The sequence below is a fragment of the Staurois parvus genome, unplaced genomic scaffold, assembly GCF_062004578.1.
Source record: "Staurois parvus isolate SC_StPar_1 unplaced genomic scaffold, SC_StPar_1.0 ptg000080l, whole genome shotgun sequence".
NCBI classification, from domain to species: domain Eukaryota; kingdom Metazoa; phylum Chordata; class Amphibia; order Anura; family Ranidae; genus Staurois; species Staurois parvus.
In genome coordinates this window covers 10,159,863-10,177,287 of record NW_028317876.1, presented here as the reverse complement: position 1 = coordinate 10,177,287, position 17,425 = coordinate 10,159,863, and the positions used below count along the sequence as shown (strand labels likewise).

At 38.5% G+C, this 17,425-nt stretch overlaps 1 protein-coding gene across 14 annotated transcripts in view; it reads left to right on the top strand.

Moving 5' to 3' along the window:
- The window catches only part of TENM3 (teneurin transmembrane protein 3), a 1,391,898-nt gene that overhangs the window by 1,095,812 nt on the left and 278,661 nt on the right, over positions 1-17,425 (top strand). For 10 of the 14 annotated variants that reach the window (XM_089669645.1, XM_089669651.1, XM_089669650.1 and 7 more), the window contains one exon: positions 6,511-6,609. The exons of the other annotated variants lie outside the window; for them this stretch is intronic. In XM_089669645.1, coding sequence (XP_089525771.1) covers positions 6,511-6,609 — 99 coding nt within the window. The remainder of the gene's footprint in view (positions 1-6,510; positions 6,610-17,425) is intronic. 14 annotated transcript variants of the gene reach the window in all.

The window sequence follows — 17,425 nt, the reverse complement described above, 5'->3', positions numbered from 1 at the left end:
GGATTTCCTTAGGCAGGCCATAGACGGAGTGACTTTCTTTCCTGCAATCACAATTCCCCCATCAACACAGGCAGAGTTGACAGGGGAATCCCTCCTGACCTATTGTGTTCTCCCGGCAGGGAGGGCAGATGAAGATGTCCCAGCTGGGAGAAGACAGCAATTGTTTCTAGCAGCTATAATAGCTGCTTGCAATGATTGCATTTAAAATCCGGCAGGCTGGTTGTACCCAAGTTGATCGATCAATCAACTTGAGTACATTCAGCCTGCCCATACATGGTTCAAATCACGGCTGGTTCCTGCTGAACCAGCTGAGATTTGAACTGTCTATGGCTGGCTTTACACTTCCTGTTGTGCCTCCAGGACAAGATAGAGAGGAAAAAATTAACCCGGTAAGGAGTTTAATCTATGCCCACTCTATCCAAAATCAAAATAAAGGTTTTGGCTATACATATACATAAATATGTTATACACAGTATGCTGATTTTGCTATTTTCTCCCCCATGCGACTCTGCAGCTGTCTTTATCTAACCCACATGCCCTATTACTCTCATCTCTCCTGGCCACCTGTGGTAACCCTTCCTGTGGTGTATTATGTCATAAACCACTTTAGACAGAATTTGTTTAATTAACAAAATGAAAATGTATACAGGCTTCATATTCCTGATTACAAATAATGTTACTCTGGACTGGCTTAACCATGATCTAGCAATCTAGTACTTTTGACTGGATAATTTGTAAGATGTCAACTGCCATTTTGCTGTTCACTTGGCTGCTTTGGGAAATGCAGAGGCTTTGAGTCCCTCAGTTGCTGTAAATTTTAATGTTTATTTACAGTTTTTTTTTCTATTTTCAATGATTCATCAATTCCATGGCATTTTTCAACATCTTCTATCTTCACAGTGACTTACAGGTTATTCCAAGGAATGCACTCTGTGAATTCTCCTTAGCATTGTTTTTTGGCATTCCAAGTAGACAAGTTGTAGAAAAGTAGACATCTTGTCAATATTGCATGACTAGTGCAGCATGCAAGTTTTAGGTGGCTGCTTAGAACATCCCCCAAACAAGTCATGCTCTTTGAAAAACATTGCAGTACAGATGTGGTATGCTATGCACATTTTTTTTGTTTTAATGTTAAACCTAGACTCATGTCTTATTCTTATGAAGTAAGTCATAAAAGAAGACATTGCACCAAAGACATGGGCAAAATATAAAAAATCACACTTGATTGAACATGAGCTCATCATTTCCCTTTGATCTTTATTTTCATGACAGACAAATTCTTGGATTGGCACTGTCACCTTTTGTCCCCCGCTTCCTTCCTGTTTTTTGTATTCATGATATTTCACTTACACAAATCGTATATATATATGCCATATATATAGTTTAATTTTGAAAAAGTAACTTACCAATGTCCATTCAAACTCACTGAATGATACATACTTGCTAGTGCATTCCCATACTAGTACCTTTAAAGGATAAGTTCACCTTTTGGGAACATATTGTTCCACCCTTTCTTAGGGTGGAACATGTAACATGTTCCCACTGCTGCAGCCTCTTGCTGATCCTTCATCCCCATTTTGACAGCATGTCAGGGATCTTTTCTGTCAAGAATTGAGAATAACGCAGTCATTTGGGGCTCTGCCCACACTGCTGCATCATTCATTCACAGAGATCTGTGAATAATTTGACTACAAGTACCGACAGCCTTTGAGGTGCTTGTGACGGCACTAGTGAGCGCTCTATTTCGTAACCTTTTTCCATCACCTTTTTTTCCATCCAAAATGCAATCAAAAATTGAAATAAAGAAAAAAAAATTCTAAAATATGCAAGGCAGCCTGGTGGGGAGATAATGTTATAAATGGTTCACCATGAGAGGGCATATCACATAACATTGTACAATACATGTCTAAGATACATTCAGTAGGATTAGTTGATCAACGCCTGGCAGTACTAGGGTCATTGGTTCAAATCCCAGCCAAGGCACCACCTGCCTGGAGTTTGCATGTTCTCCCTGTGCCTGCGTGGGTTTTCTCCGGGTACTCCGGTTTCCTCCCACATTCCAAAGACATGCTGGTAGGTTAATTGGATCCTGTCTAAATTGTCCCTAGTATGTGTATGTATGAATGGGAGTTAGGGACCTTAGATTGTACACCCCTTGAGGGTTAGAGACTGATGTGAATGTACAATATATACAGTCATGGCCGAAATTGTTGGCACCCTTGATATTTCTCCAGGAAATCATGTATTTCTCACGAAACGTATTGCATTAACACATGTTTTGCTATACACATGTTTATTCCCTTTGTGTGTATTGGGACAAAACAAAAAAAGGGAGGAAAGAAAGCAAATTCGACATAATGTCACACAAACCTCCAAAAATGGGCTGGACAAAAGTATTGGCACCCTTTCACAACTGCGGATAAATAAGAATGTTACAAGCATGTGATGCTCCTGTAAACTCACCTGGGGCAAGTAACAGGTGTGGGCAATATAGAAATCACACCTGAAAGCAGATAAAAAGGAGAGACGTTCACTTAACCTTTGCATTGTGTGTCTGTCTGTGCCACACTAAGCATGGACAACAGAAAGAGGAGACGAGAACTGTCTGAGGACCTGAGAACCAAAATTGTGGCAAAATATCAACAATCTCAAGGTTACAAGTCCATCTCCAGAGAACTAGATTTGCCTTTGTCCACAGTGCGCAACATTATCAAGAAGTTTGCAACCCATGGCACTGTAGCTAATCTCCCTGGTCGTGGACGGATGAGGAAAATTGATGAAAGATTGCAACGCAGAATAGTCCGGATGGTGGATAAGCAGCCCCAAACATGTTCCAAAGACATTCAAGCTGTCCTGCAGGCTCAGGGAGCATCAGTGTCAGCGCGAACTATCCGTCGACATTTAAATGAAATGAAACGCTATGGCAGGAGACCCAGGAGGACCCCACTGCTGACACAGAGACATAAAAAAGCAAGACTACAGTTTGCCAAAATGTACTTGAGTAAGCCAAAAGCCTTCTGGGAAAACGTCTTGTGGACAGATGAGACCAAGATAGAGCTTTTCGGTAAAGCACATCATTCTACTGTTTACCGAAAACGGAATGAGGCCTACAAAGAACAAAACACAGTACCTACGGTAAAATATGGTGGAGGTTCAATGATGTTTTGGGGTTGTTTTGCTGCCTCTGGCACTGGGTGCCTTGACTGTGTGCAAGGCATCATGAAATCTGAGGATTACCAAAGGATTTTGGGTCGCACTGTAGGGCCCAGTGTCAGAAAGCTGGGTTTGCGTCCAAGATCCTGGGTCTTCCAGCAGGACAATGACCCCAAACATACGTCAAAAAGCACTCAGAAATGGATGGCAAAGAAGCGCTGGAGAGTTCTGAAGTGGCCAGCAATGAGCCCAGATCTAAATCCCATTGAACACCTGTGGAGAGATCTTAAAATTGCTGTTGGGAAAAGGTGTCCTTCCAATAAGAGAGACCTGGAGCTGTTTGCAAAGGAAGAGTGGTCCAAAATTCCGGGTGAGAGGTGTCAGAAGCTTATTGATGGTTATAGGAAGCGACTGATTTCAGTTATGTTTTCCAAAGGGTGTGCAACCAAATATTAAGTTAAGGGTGCCAATACTTTTGTCCAGCCCATTTTTGGGGTTTTGTGTGACATTATGTCATATTTGCTTTTCTGCCTCTGTTTTATATTTGTTCCAATACATACAAAGGGAATAAACATGTGTATAGCAAAACATGTGTTAATGCAATACCTTTTTTGTGTGAAATACTTGATTTTCAGGAAAAATATCAAGGGTGCCAACAATTTCGGCCATGACTGTATATGTTTAAAGCACTGCGTAAAATGACGGCGCTCCATAAGTACCTGAAATAAATAATAAATAATCAAGACTGGAGATGAGCCTACAGTTTAAAATTAATCTTAATATTAACATTATGATAAATATATTATTTAAGTAATATTGTAAATTTGTATATTTCCCAATAGTAAAATACTTTTGTTTATTTTTTATGGAATTGATTTAACTGTTTGCTGGTTGATCCTTGTGTTCTTGTTTTTATACATTATTGGCTTTTATATGTTTTCTTTTACACTATCATTAAAGAATAGATAAAATGTGAATTGGATTATAACTTAAATATATTGCCCCCTAATCACTTATTTGTTAAGTGGCATATCAGAGTTGCCAGTTTCTATCTAGATTGTGATAAATTTGGAACACCATAACGAAACTCAAACGTTTTTATTATAAACTTTACTATTTTATGAATAAAATTATGATACATGGTAATTAAAATTAAATATGTGATGCTGTTTTTTTAATGTGTTTTATCAGACTTGAAATGCTCATTTGCCCATTGAAACCAGTTCATCCTAAAGCTTGACATAGACATTAGTCATAGTGCCTTTCTCCAAACAAGGGCATGGTAGTTGGGTTCTTGTTCATGCTGATGGAAATAGATGAGGGAGGGGGAGTCATGTGCAGAGAATCCTGACAACAGGAAAAGCAGTAGCAGTTGGGCAAGGGGTCTAACCTGCTTGACAGCTTTGTTCCTGAAGAACACTTGTTTGAGGTTATGTACACATTAGATCATTGTCCAATCTTGCCCAAAAAAATAACCTGTTCAGGTGGCTGTTATACAGTCTAATAGCTATAGTTAGTGCTTGTTTTGTCACACTTTTTTAATAGATGAAAAAAGCTTTTTTGGGTGCTTTACTAAACACCTTTATTATTATTAACCCAAATGTTTTTTTAATTATAAGTAAATGATTATCAATGCACTATAAAGAGATCATAACTGATACATAATTGTAAGCCAAGGCTATATAACATTATGTGCCTATATTTTCTTTTTTCAAATTAGAAATCCTTAATTATAATGTAAATGCAAATTAGCATCTCTATATGTAATATAATTTCTAGGAGGCATACCCTAAATGTTTTCCTACCAATGTTCAGTGTTACAGTGAAATGTATGTATTCGTATTAGAAGAAAGAGCCAAGGACATCACAGTCACGTTTCAATTGGCAAATCTGACAATAGATTGTCAGTCTTCATATATATTCCCTTGCATTCACGACACTGTAAAAAATATGTAGGGATATTTGAAATGATCTTTAGTAATTAGAGATAAAGATGGATTTTAGTAGCATATATGTGCTGGCACCCTCCAGCTATTCAGCTGACCTGCGGGGTATTGAAATATTCATTCTTATTGCTCACACGGAGTATCATAATAATCAGCATAATAAATGTATTTTATCATTGCTTGTCATGAAGTAAAGGAAATCTATAGTCCCAACATCCACTACCATAAGCTTTGTGAAAACAAAGCAAATAGTACTTATTTCTGACAATCAAATATAAGCTTACTTGAGAAATCTCTTTTCATATTGTGAGTGCTGCCCGTCTGCTGGCCAACCATTTCCACAAGATCCTGGATTCCCAGCATGCTTTGAAGCTTATCCTCTGTTTTACTTTCCATTTTTAAGGACCACATATCCCATGGTAATTTGCTTCCTGTACTGACTCCGCCTCCTGAAACTCCTCCACTCAGCACCTCTGTAGTTCAAAAGGCAGGCTCTGTGAAATGTGTGACACAACAGTTCCTATCAACAGGTATAGTGACTATGTGTCACAGAATTCAAATAAGTAAATATATGGGGACCTTCACAAAGTAAGTTTACAAACTTCAAGATAGTTCAGCATAATAGGAGTAAGCTAGAAATATATGAAATATTTGGAAATTAATATATGATTTAAATTTTTACCATAATAAACTTTAACCCCTTGGCGTCTGTGCCTCCTGGGTTTCATATGCCTGGGGTTTGTGACCATGTGACCACCGTGATTGGCTGTCACTGTGGTCAGATGATTGGAAAGCTCCCGATTGCAAGTAGCAATCGGGAGCTTTCAGTTAGTCGCCAGTAACTGTTCTGGGAGAGTTTAGGTGCGCATATATGTGGCCTCTCAGTATTACGGCTCACTGAATGAGAGGCTGCATATATGTGTAAGCAGGGGCGGACTGACCATTTAGAAACTCGGGCACTGCCCGAGGGCCCGGGGTCAGTAGGGGGCCCCATGAGATGCCCCTTTTTCATAGGCTTTTTTGAGTTTGGGCAAGGACACAGGGGCCCCATGATCCCCTATTGCCTGGGGACCCCATGAGTTGTCAGTCCACCCCTGTGTGTAAGGCAGGCAGGAAGGAGTTAAATACACAATAGATTTTAAAAATTGGCTTTTGCTGGAAGAACATTTTACATTCAGACAGTCCATAACATTTCCCTTATTTCTCTTCATAAAACCATGTTTTGTGATAGCTGCATCTTATTGTGTTCAACTTCTTGTCTAAAAGGATCATTTTTTTGGCTACGTAGCCTTTCTGCAGTAATAGAGTTTATTACTACAGCCACATTTATCCTAACAGCATTTGTGGCATCATTTATTTTGAATTAGCTTTTGTTTGTCCCATTGTAATGCTATTAATGTTTTTCTTATAGAAAATTAGCAAATCACCCAGTTCTTGAAAATGGGCATGACAACCTTATAGAGATGGCTGTGTTTCCACCACCTTGCCATGATGGCGACTATGGGGATGGGTATGTGTCTCTATGTTATTTTGATCCTATGCAAATGCATACATGGAAGAGCCAGCCACAGCAATTACAGGCTTCCAAAAAGTCAGTCATCCAAAAAGTATCAGAATATTATTTTTAAGTTTCACTGGTTTGAAGGAGAAAGGGGCTAACGTAAGGATTTCTTCCAATGCTATAAAGCAAGAAAATTACTAGTAAAAAAAGCAGGGGTCATTATTCATTGGTTCATCTCAGAGGACAGAGGAAGTACATTGCAAAAAGGAACTTTTTTATTTGGCCCATCAGTCCATGCTGACACACATTCTTCAGTAATGCTACCTAATTTTATCATCTATGGATGAGAATGTATGTGCAAGGCTATAAAATAAGTATCAGCTGTTTTAAAAGAATCCAGTTTAATGTGATGATTTTCCTATTAGATAGTTTTCGTTCTGGTTACCTCTTACGATTTCTTTTTGAGCTGCACAAAACAGAATGGTTCTCTGCCCCTGTATGTCATACTTTGCAACAACCCATTTCTACCAGAACTGTTGCCTTTTGATTTTATTCCTATTACGTCTCATATACAGGAATCTGATTAAATATGGAAATATGCAGATTGGCGTTTATTATAGCTGTTTACAGCAGAGAGCTGTGGTCTTGAAATAGCTTTTTTCCAGAGCTTTGCATTTGTTGAAATGACTGTCAGGTGATATTAATTCAGGTAACATAGCAATGAAATTTATCTTGTTTGTAAGCTTTTCATTTTGAAAATTACGCTGCCAGGGATCACCTCCTGGTGTGAAAGTTGTCCAGAGATAATAGCGCATCAGTTTGAAAACATAATAGATTTGAGAATACAAACCCGCCAACAGCGCGACAATACTGTTTATCAGCCTCCAGAACATACTGTGTCACAGTCAGAAGCATTAGGTATTTGCACTATTCTTCATTTTATGCCACTTGCACTTTATTTACATGTAAACGTTGTATGTTGCAGGAGTTGTTAACTGACATGTATATTGATATCGTTGGACCAAATAGAAGTGAAAATATTTTTGCCCTATTGCTTTCAGTCTACATTGCTATCTTATGCAATGCCAAGATTACCAATATGTATTTTGCTAATTGTTGTAATATGTTTAACACGAGTATAGCAATAACATGCTTTCTTATTTAAACATCCATCTACTATTAACGGTTAATACTGATTGTCCACAACTGTTGGATTGAATGGATTGTGATAAAACTCATGCTGATAGCCTGCATGCTTTCAGAAACAAGATCTGCAAGCTAGATTTTCTGCCTTTACGTGCTAGGTCCAATACTTGTGCATCACCCCCTTTTTCTATAGGAGTGAAGGAAGAACTTAGAGAGGAGACTTTGGCTACTGTCACCAGCAAAATTCAGTGAGCCAATGACAATGAGAACTGTCCAGAGTTCTAGTTGATGGATTCCCATACTGAAGTCCCAGGGTAAAGCGATTTTCTTTCCTACAGCCACCATTTGCAGGAAAGAATGTTGCTTCACTGTGTTGATTTGGGAATCCCTCCCGCCCCGACTCCCCACCAGGAGAACACCATGGTTACTGCTAGTGGCTATAATAGCTGCTAGCAATAATCGCATTTAACACTGGACAGGCTGGTTGTACCCAAGTTCATCGATTGATCAACTTGGGTACATTCAACCTGCCCATACTTGGTTCGAATCTTGGCCGGTCCCTGCTGAATCGGCTGAGATTCGAACCTTCTATGGCCAGTTTAAGTAATTAATTATTAATATTATTGAGCTTTATCATAATGGTTTCCACTCAACACTGCCACTTCAGCTGAGTAGACAAAACTATTAAATTGTAAAGCAAATATTTGTAGCTGAACTCTCCATATATATGTTCTGACATATACTTAGCACTAAATTAGCTGAACAACGAAGTGATAGTCAGGTACATTTCATCTAAATTTTTGCCACGCACAAGAGAATTCCCATCTGCTCTTCTTCCTGGACTGTGGGGCATCTGGTCAGTGGACAACTAGAACATAGGGATTTATTTTCTAAAGCTGGAGAGTGCAAAATCTACTGCAGCTCTGCATTGAAAACAATTAGTTTCCATTTTTTGTCAAAGCTTAAAGTGGTTTTAAAGGCAGAAGGTTTTTTACCTTTATGCATTTTATGCATTAAGGTAAAAAACCCTCTGGGGGCAGCTCCCCCCTCAGCACACCTTATACTCACCTGAGCCCCTCTCACTCCAGTGATGTGTATGAGAGCCACAGTTCCTCCAGGTCTCTCTCTCCTCATTGGCTCACAGCTAGTGAGCCAATGAGGAAAGAGCAGGGGGCGAGGCTGAGCTGTGCTTTGTCTGTGAATGAACAATGTCCATTCATAGGAGCGTGGCTTGGGTGCGAGGCTGCTCGAATGCCCCCATAGCAAGAGTATTGCTATTGGGGGCACTTTGCTAGGGGGAGGAGCCAGGACCGCCAGCGGAGGACCCAAAAAGAATAGGATTGGGGATGCTCTGTGCAAAACCATTACACAGAGCAGGGGACTAGCATGTTTGTTATTAAAAAAAATATCCACACTTTAGAATCCCTTTAATTGAACCAGCTGAAGTTAGAAGCTGATTGACTACCATGCACAGCTGCACCAGTTTTTGCACTTTGCAGTTTTAGTAAATCAGCCCCATAGTCTTTTGGATATCAGTCTTTTCAGTGCACCATCTATTTTGCCTTAGAGAATATATTTTTGTATACATCTAAGAGTCTGTGCTAAATATGTGTTTAGAAAAAGCTTTGTTATGTGGGTGAAGCTATGCCACACAATATAATTCATATTCTATTGTGTCAAAATGATTTTAGGTTCTCAGAGGCACCATCATGTTCTTATGAAGGTGTCTGCAAACAACACCAATATTTCATTTTAACAGAATTGCAAGATTATTGGAGTTTTATGTGTGGGTACCAATCAGTATGCTCTCCACAGGAGGTTTAACAGATCTCTGAGACGTGAACCTTTATAGCAATGAACATTCCACTTTTGATTGGATCCTTATGATTAGTATGACTGTTACATTTACTAAATGTCAAAAGACTATTACATCCTTTATGAATGACTCTTTTCATGTTGTAAAAGTATCCCAGTTTATTTGAAGCATACAATAAGGGACATTGCTTGTGAAACATCAGTGTTTTATCAAGATGTTGATACATTTGATAAAAGGTAACAGGTCAGTTACAAGGGCCTGGATTATGTAGTTGTGGAATGTTAATAATGACGATGTGTTGAAAGTAATTCCCCCTGACCAACACATTTCTAAAGAAGCAACCTATGCCAGAAATATTGTCTAGTGATACATCAGTGCTATGATTTTATCAAATAGAAAAGGATTGGAGTGATATTGTTTAACATTTTTGTGAGGGAGAAAATATCAACCTTTTACATCAGCACATATTTCACAGATTAACAGCACATAAAACCCCTTATCTCTATAGAGTATAGCAATAGTCTTTCTGCCTAGAAGATGGTAAAGTCATGCATAACTGCTAACTGTCCAACATTTCTATTTGCATTTCCAGTTTAAATGTTTTGTCCCTGGACAATACTTTCCCCGGGTTTCTATACTGACCAACTCAGTAGAAGAAAAACCCTCTAACAGATTCTTCCCATGCTCTTGTTCCCAGGGCTTTGTATATTAATATTTCTTGAATACTGTCTTCTGAAATGCACAAAACAGAATATATATTCTAAATGTATGTCATATATGCATGCATGATTCTTTCTGAGTAGTAGCATTATGCTATAATATAATGCTGGGAACTATAAAAAAATCGGAATTGAAATTGAATTTATATTTGCTTTATTCTTTCCTATTCATATAAAAAAAAAATACTTTAAGTGCATACATCTGCAGCAATCATGGACCTATTCTCTATATCAACCTGTCATATTATTTTCCATTGTTCCAGTGAGCTTGAAATAAAAAGTGCAGTAAAATGTAACATAATAACTTGCTGTGGGCTATCAAGATATATTTTCTTTTAGGTAATGTTTTTAAATCTACCCACAGACATCAGATGGTGATTGGATATGCAGCCATTGTCTGATCTTTTGTACAGACTTGTCTCAAAACATTTGAAAGGCCTTACTGTGTATGTTTAGGCCTATGGAGAAGGGAGTGGGTACAGTGCATTGGTGCTAGCTGCCTCAGTTTAATTTTTACAGTGTAGTCGATGAAGGCTAGATGAAAAATGCAAGGTCTGTTTTCATGCTTTCTATTTTATTTTTTTGCAAAGACCAGTGGAAAAAAACAAAACTAAAATGTAGGCATCATAAAGAAAGAAAAAAAAGAATAATGAATTTTAAAGATTAAAGGCTCTAGCAGCATGCAATATAACTGTTTAAGAATGCTCAGACTGAAGCATTGGCTCCCTGGATGACCTGCATATTCACACTTTTTATTACCCGCCAATGCATCTTTTAAACAGACACATGGGGGTGACCTTATGTACCTCGTTTATCTTGTAGCATGCCTTAAAAGCCATAAAAACCTTGGACAACTAGTATACCAATAGTAACTCTCCATCTTGAGTAGCTGGATCTCAATCCACCACCTTGCAACACCTTCCCCTCCATTGGTTCACACACTGCATAGGCATTGCACCATGTGGATGATGGAGGCCAGATGAAAAATGCAAAGAGCAGTAAAAAAAAACAATAAAAAACACAAAACTAAAATGTAAGCATCATTAAAAAAAAGCATAATGAATTTTAAAGATTAAGGGGCTCTATCAGCATGCAAAATAACTGTGTAAGAATGCTCAGACAGAAGCAGTGGCTCCCTGGATGACCTGTATGTGAGATAGTTAACATGAATCTATAGTCACACTTTATTACTTGCCAATGCACCTTGAAAACAGACATCTAGGGGTGCCTTCATGTACTTTGTTTGTCTTTTTCCCTAGAAGCCATAAAAATCCTGGACAACTAGTGTACAATATTAACTTCCGATCTTGAAAAGTTGGGGCTCAGCCAACCACCTTGAAACACGTTCCCTCTATTGGTTCACACATTGCATAGAAAGGCATTGCTCAAGGCTGCCTTTAGTATACTGAGTTCTCCAGGTTTTGGGGCTCCCTTATTGCTCTAAAATGTATACAGACATATGTGAAGAAATCTCTGGATGCCTTTTATGGTATGCTAGTAGCTTCTTCACTTCTTCACTTTAAGGCTCAATTTCAACTGCCCCCTATATGTTCTGAAGCCAAAAGGCAAAACTTTATTTTTTTAGTTTTGGATAGAGTGGAGAGATTTTCGAAGCCCTCTCAGGTTGTTGTTTGTGACTCCTGTTAGGGAGATTCACCCTCTCTACTTGTCCTGTTTACTGTTATTGAAAGCAAAAGTGAAAGAAAATTCCAAATTTTGGATTGACACCAGAACAGTAACGGAGGGGAAATCTTTCAATTGGAGCACTAATTCTGGTCACACCCTGGGATTCCATGACATTGGAGGGATTTCCATTCATTTGCTGTTTTAGCTATGGGACAGGAATTCTCTCCAATGGGACACAAAAAACTGACAGGGATCATAATCCTCCCTTACACTATCCAAAATGAAAAAAAAAAGTTTTGCCTTTAGTTCCACCTTAATTCTGCAGTTTTCTGGCTGGTCTGATGTTGTCAGGATCATTCCTCTTCTCAATGATAACATTGGGTGGTTTTTCCTTCTGAACTGAACAGTGCTCATGTAATGATGTGTGAGCACCACACAGTTCTGGAGTATTGTGAGCCCATGTGTTTATGACTTCCCCCAGGGGTGGGGGGATTTGTGACAGCCTGTGCTAACAGGAAATGTGTTAGATGATGCTGACTACAGCCATCTAGTGGTCGAATAGAATAACTGCTCTGGATTTGGTATAACAAAAGCTACTTTTTTATTGTATTGTTTCTGGGTACACGAGTTCCACTTTCTGCTAAAGCAATTGATTATATCATTGCTGGCAGTAGCATGTGTCAAGTAATGAACAAACTTTTTGTATGGCTATTTTGCTACAAGATAGATTCCCCATAGAGATGAATAAAACTGGAGTGAACCAGGCAGTGAATTAATCAGTCATTACTACTGCTCTTTAGTGATTTCTTTGTGATAAAATTTAACCGGATGTGAATTCAGCTGTCTCTATTTTCAGATTGAGCCAACAGGTGTGTTTCTTAGTACCAGCATTTTTAAAATTCCTAGAGCAGGTAGCCCTTTTTTATATGCATATTTTGCAAAGAAGGAAAAAAGTTTAGTATTTGCATTTAATTCTAGTGGAAATTCCTAATCTGATGTTTAAGGAAGGTTTTTGGAATAATCCATCTATTTTCATTGTAAACTTCATGGCCCTTTTCTCTAGCAGACATCCCCTTTGCATTTGTTCAGAGTTATAAATTTCTATTATGCAGATAACGTTATTAATAAGGAAAAAAACTATTTATCCACACTCGCTGGATATTGAAAATCCTATGTGCAGATGGCTACATAGGCATTTAGTTATTTTCTTGTTCAAACATGTTTCTTTGATTGTGATTGTATTGGCCCTATTTCTTTCTCTCCCCTGAACTCATGCTATCCTTTCAATCTGTTCATTGTCGGAGGGACCTGCCTCACGGTGAACGAGATAATGAGAATCGCTGAAGACATGTGTGCTTGATAAAGTCAAGAGATGGAGCACTCTCTTTTCCGGATGCTATTTAAAGAAGCCCTTGTATATATCTTGCTAGATCCTTGGGAAGGAATGTCTTTACCTGACAATTGGCCCAAATATTAAATAAACAATCGACGTCTGTGAAGAACAATGAGTACCGCCATTGTAAGAATAGAATTGTCAGCTTTTGAAGAGTGGATTCTTTTCAGACCTCGGATGTACTGAGTCTGTGTAATGTTTTATGAGGAGAATCGGATCCGCTGAACTATCTCATCTTCCTCCTCTTCTAGTCAGTAATAAGCATTTATATGTTTTTCCACTGTGCTGAGGCTCTAGTGGTTACACCCTTGTCATTAAATTGTTCCTCCTTCCCTAGCCATTACAAGGACCTAGAAAGAGGAAGACACAATCTATTACAGCATGGGTGAGTGTAAAAACGAAGAGAAGTTTTATGGATACAAAATAAATGGGTTTTTTAGAACCGCCTCAAGTGCTGGCCGAAATGATACAATGTTATGTTGCTCCAGTCCACGTTTAACTGTTGGGCTGCCTAAGGGACTACAGTATCTGGTCGATGGTGCCACTTTCTCCTTTATATTAAAAGAAAACAAACCATAAAAAGGGTGCATAATGGGAAAAACGCTGAAGGACTGCCCCCTCAAAAAAAAAAACAAAAAAACATATGCTCATTATTAAAGGGGTGCCATACATAGCATGAAATTTAGGCTTTTGACATTTCTGTAGATTAGTTGGCTATTCAGCTTATTGTTTTATGTATGCTGACATTGGAGGCAAAAGGAGACAACAAAAAGTTTTCCTGTGCAACATTGCAGGACAGATAACTCAGCTGTGTATTGGAAATGTTTCTCCACATTATGCCACATTTGTGAAACTGCAGGAAGCAGTATACTGTTTACTATACATATTCACTTTCCTCATCCTCCTTCCCCTCAATGCTTCTAGAGCGCCCCTCAAAAGCAATATACAGATGAATGGCTCCCTGATCACTCCCATTTGCTTAAGCACATACATGCCGTCCCACGAAACTACCTCATGAAGGATTCCTTACTCACACTCCAGACATTACATTGTGGGCTGAGACAATGGTTTTGGGAAGTATGAAAGTTGGTGTTTTATGGGGTGTATCATCTGCCTGGTGTTGCTGTTGGTTTAGTACTTTCCTAATGCAGATATGTTTTCTAGTATACCTGTCATGAGAGAAATATGAGGCATTCATGGTTGGCTTCTTTCTGAAAACACTGGTAGCCTGGCTGTTTCTGGATTCTGTGATGCAAAAATTAACATGTGGCAAATTAAAGCCAGAGAAATGACAGAATTCTATAACTTTATTTATCACAGGCATTTATATAGTGTTAACAGTTTACCTACTGTAGCAATTCACTTTGTATACATTCACATCAGCCCCCCCCACCCCTTACGGAGCATACAATCTCTAAGTTGTCTGTCTCGCATACATACATACATACATACATACACGCACACACGTACTAGGCCAATTTGGAAAGGAGCCAATTAACCTACAGCATATCTTTGGAGTGTGAGGGGTAACAGGAGTACCCGGAGAAAACCCACACAAGCAAAGAGAGCATATGCAAACTGCATGCATATAGTATTCTGACCAGGATACTTATGAAAGTATTAAAGCCATCTGTATTACAGCCAGGCAGTGAGAATTGCAGAATGACAGACATGGCAACTTACATATTTCTTTCAGAGCTGTTATCCTAATAGTTGGCTTTACTCTCTGGTAACCAACAAGTGTGTAGGATGGAAATGTAGAATTTTAAGACTTCACTGGATGCAGTGACGTACTAGGTAGCAGGACCGATAACTGGAACCTGTATGCACACAACCGTTGCTGACCTAATCATACCCACCTAAAAGGGTCGCCTCTTTTCCATGAAATGTTTTGTTGTTTTACTGGTTCTAATTGGACATAGCTTATGTGAGATAAGTGGATATATAAGATAATGAAAAAAACATGTATGGCTGACTTTGCCCCTACTGCCTATAGCCACAAGTCTACCAACTCAGCCAGATCAGCTCAGATAGTGATGCCAGGATCAGGATGGCTACCTAAAATTGACTGTTTAAGCAGATGTTGCCATGTAGAACCATGCTTGTTAATCTCTTTAACAGATCGGCAGTGAGATTTATTTACCATACATCCCAGACCCAGAAAACACTGGAAGCAAGAAATCTTTGATTAGAATACCCAGAGTTTTTGGTCAGTAGAAGGAAATCTGGGTATAGCCTTGCAACTCTCACTAGGATAATGGTACTGCAGAACAAACATATACATAACTATATAGTTTCTTTATAAAATAAGTACTTGTAACAAGTGTTTTTAGGTTGACATGACAAATCCAGTTGCTTTTTTTCAGCAATGTGATAGTTTCTTAAATTTGATGTATAAATCTGACTGGGTGTGTGAACTATTTTCATTTTAGAGGTAGGGTAGACATGACAATGCATTAACTGTGAAAGTGTAGCAGATGACCTTATTATCTAGAGTTAAGCCTGTCTGAGATCTCCTGTCATAGGTCTGTATCCGCAATCCATTTACCAGCATATACATTAGAATGCAAGATGACTGCTTGTTGAAAGATTTTCAAGAAAAACTACATTCTATCATATCACAGATAACTGGTAAAATAAATAAGGTCCCCCAAAAGTGACAGATTTTGATAAAGAGAGTCACTGCTGTCATTTCATCTCTCAGCTGTGCTTTAAAACATTCACACAATCACCTCCTGCAGGACATACACTGCGCACAACTCCACTAATTGGCCACAATATATTTTTGATACGATATTTAATATAAATAAGTAGAGTCTGTCTGCATATACTGTACATTATCTATCTCAGCAGTGTGTATGCCCATGTGTCCAGTAGCCTACGGGCAATACATATCAAAAAGTGATAAATAAATAGTGAGTTGCCTGCTGTGCTGGCCTTTTGAGCCTTCCTCAGTTTCTACTGTGTGACTAATTAGCTACAAGACCACAAAATGGATGACATTGGGAATTAACTGCACTTGTGTCTGTAGGCTACAGTGGTAGCCACTCACTTCAAAGGCTCTCCATCGGCTTTTGTGACCGAAGGTTCCGGTAAAGAGAAACTTGCGTAGCGGTACAACAGCAAAGCTACGCCGAATAATTTATTTCAGCGCTGCTGCTTGGTCCAGAGATACTCATTTTCACATGCTTGTAACATCTTCAAAAAGAATTGTACATACTGTATACCTTTACAGCACTAATAATGTTTTACTGTTTCCTGGTGAAAGTGATAGCCATTTAACTCAAGTAAAAAAAAAATGAGAAAGATACACTCTAAAATAAAAACATACACCATGCTTCTCACATCCAGACCCCATGTGCCACCCATCTCTAATCCGCTTTTAAGCTTTGATTTTCTTTTAAGCCAATTCCACCCCCCTTCCCCCTTTAATTAATATGGCTTGGTGTCACAGTGAAACAGGCATAATCTTCATTTTTCTTAGTAAGGTCTTTGCATACTTCATGAGCTTGCAAATAGTATTTGAAAATATGTGTTATACCATGTGAAATAAAATCACTTAAAATTAAGCAGACATGGGTCGCAAACAGTCTAAAGTAGCAACAGTGCAGAACTGCAAATTGGTCGATTAATATACACAATAGAACATGCACACCCATACATGCCCAAGTGCTAGAGTTCTCAGAGAAAAGAGAATGGGGGCTGTAACTATATTTATAGGGTTTCCTCATAAAGCCCATTGTATATAGTGGAAGAGTACATCATAGAAATATATAGTTCAATTCACTTGTATTATTTCATTTTCAACATGAAAAAGCTAGCATTGATCAGTACAAATAAGATACTATACACAGTGGTATTGTGTGTATTGCTATGTTTGAATAGGCTCTGCCTAGCTGTTAGGTCCTAGCTTATTTAGCTTAGGTCTTCACAGTGCTGAGATCATTTTTCTTTGTGCAAATGCGTGTAGTATATTTTTGTATGGCTTTATACTCATTTTTTTTACATTAAAAATGAAATAATACATGTGAGTTGAACTATAACTTTCTGGTGTGCTCACTCTTTCATTTTATACACTTATCCTTGTGGGGTCCCTTGGATTCTAGGCCCAGATTATGTACTGTG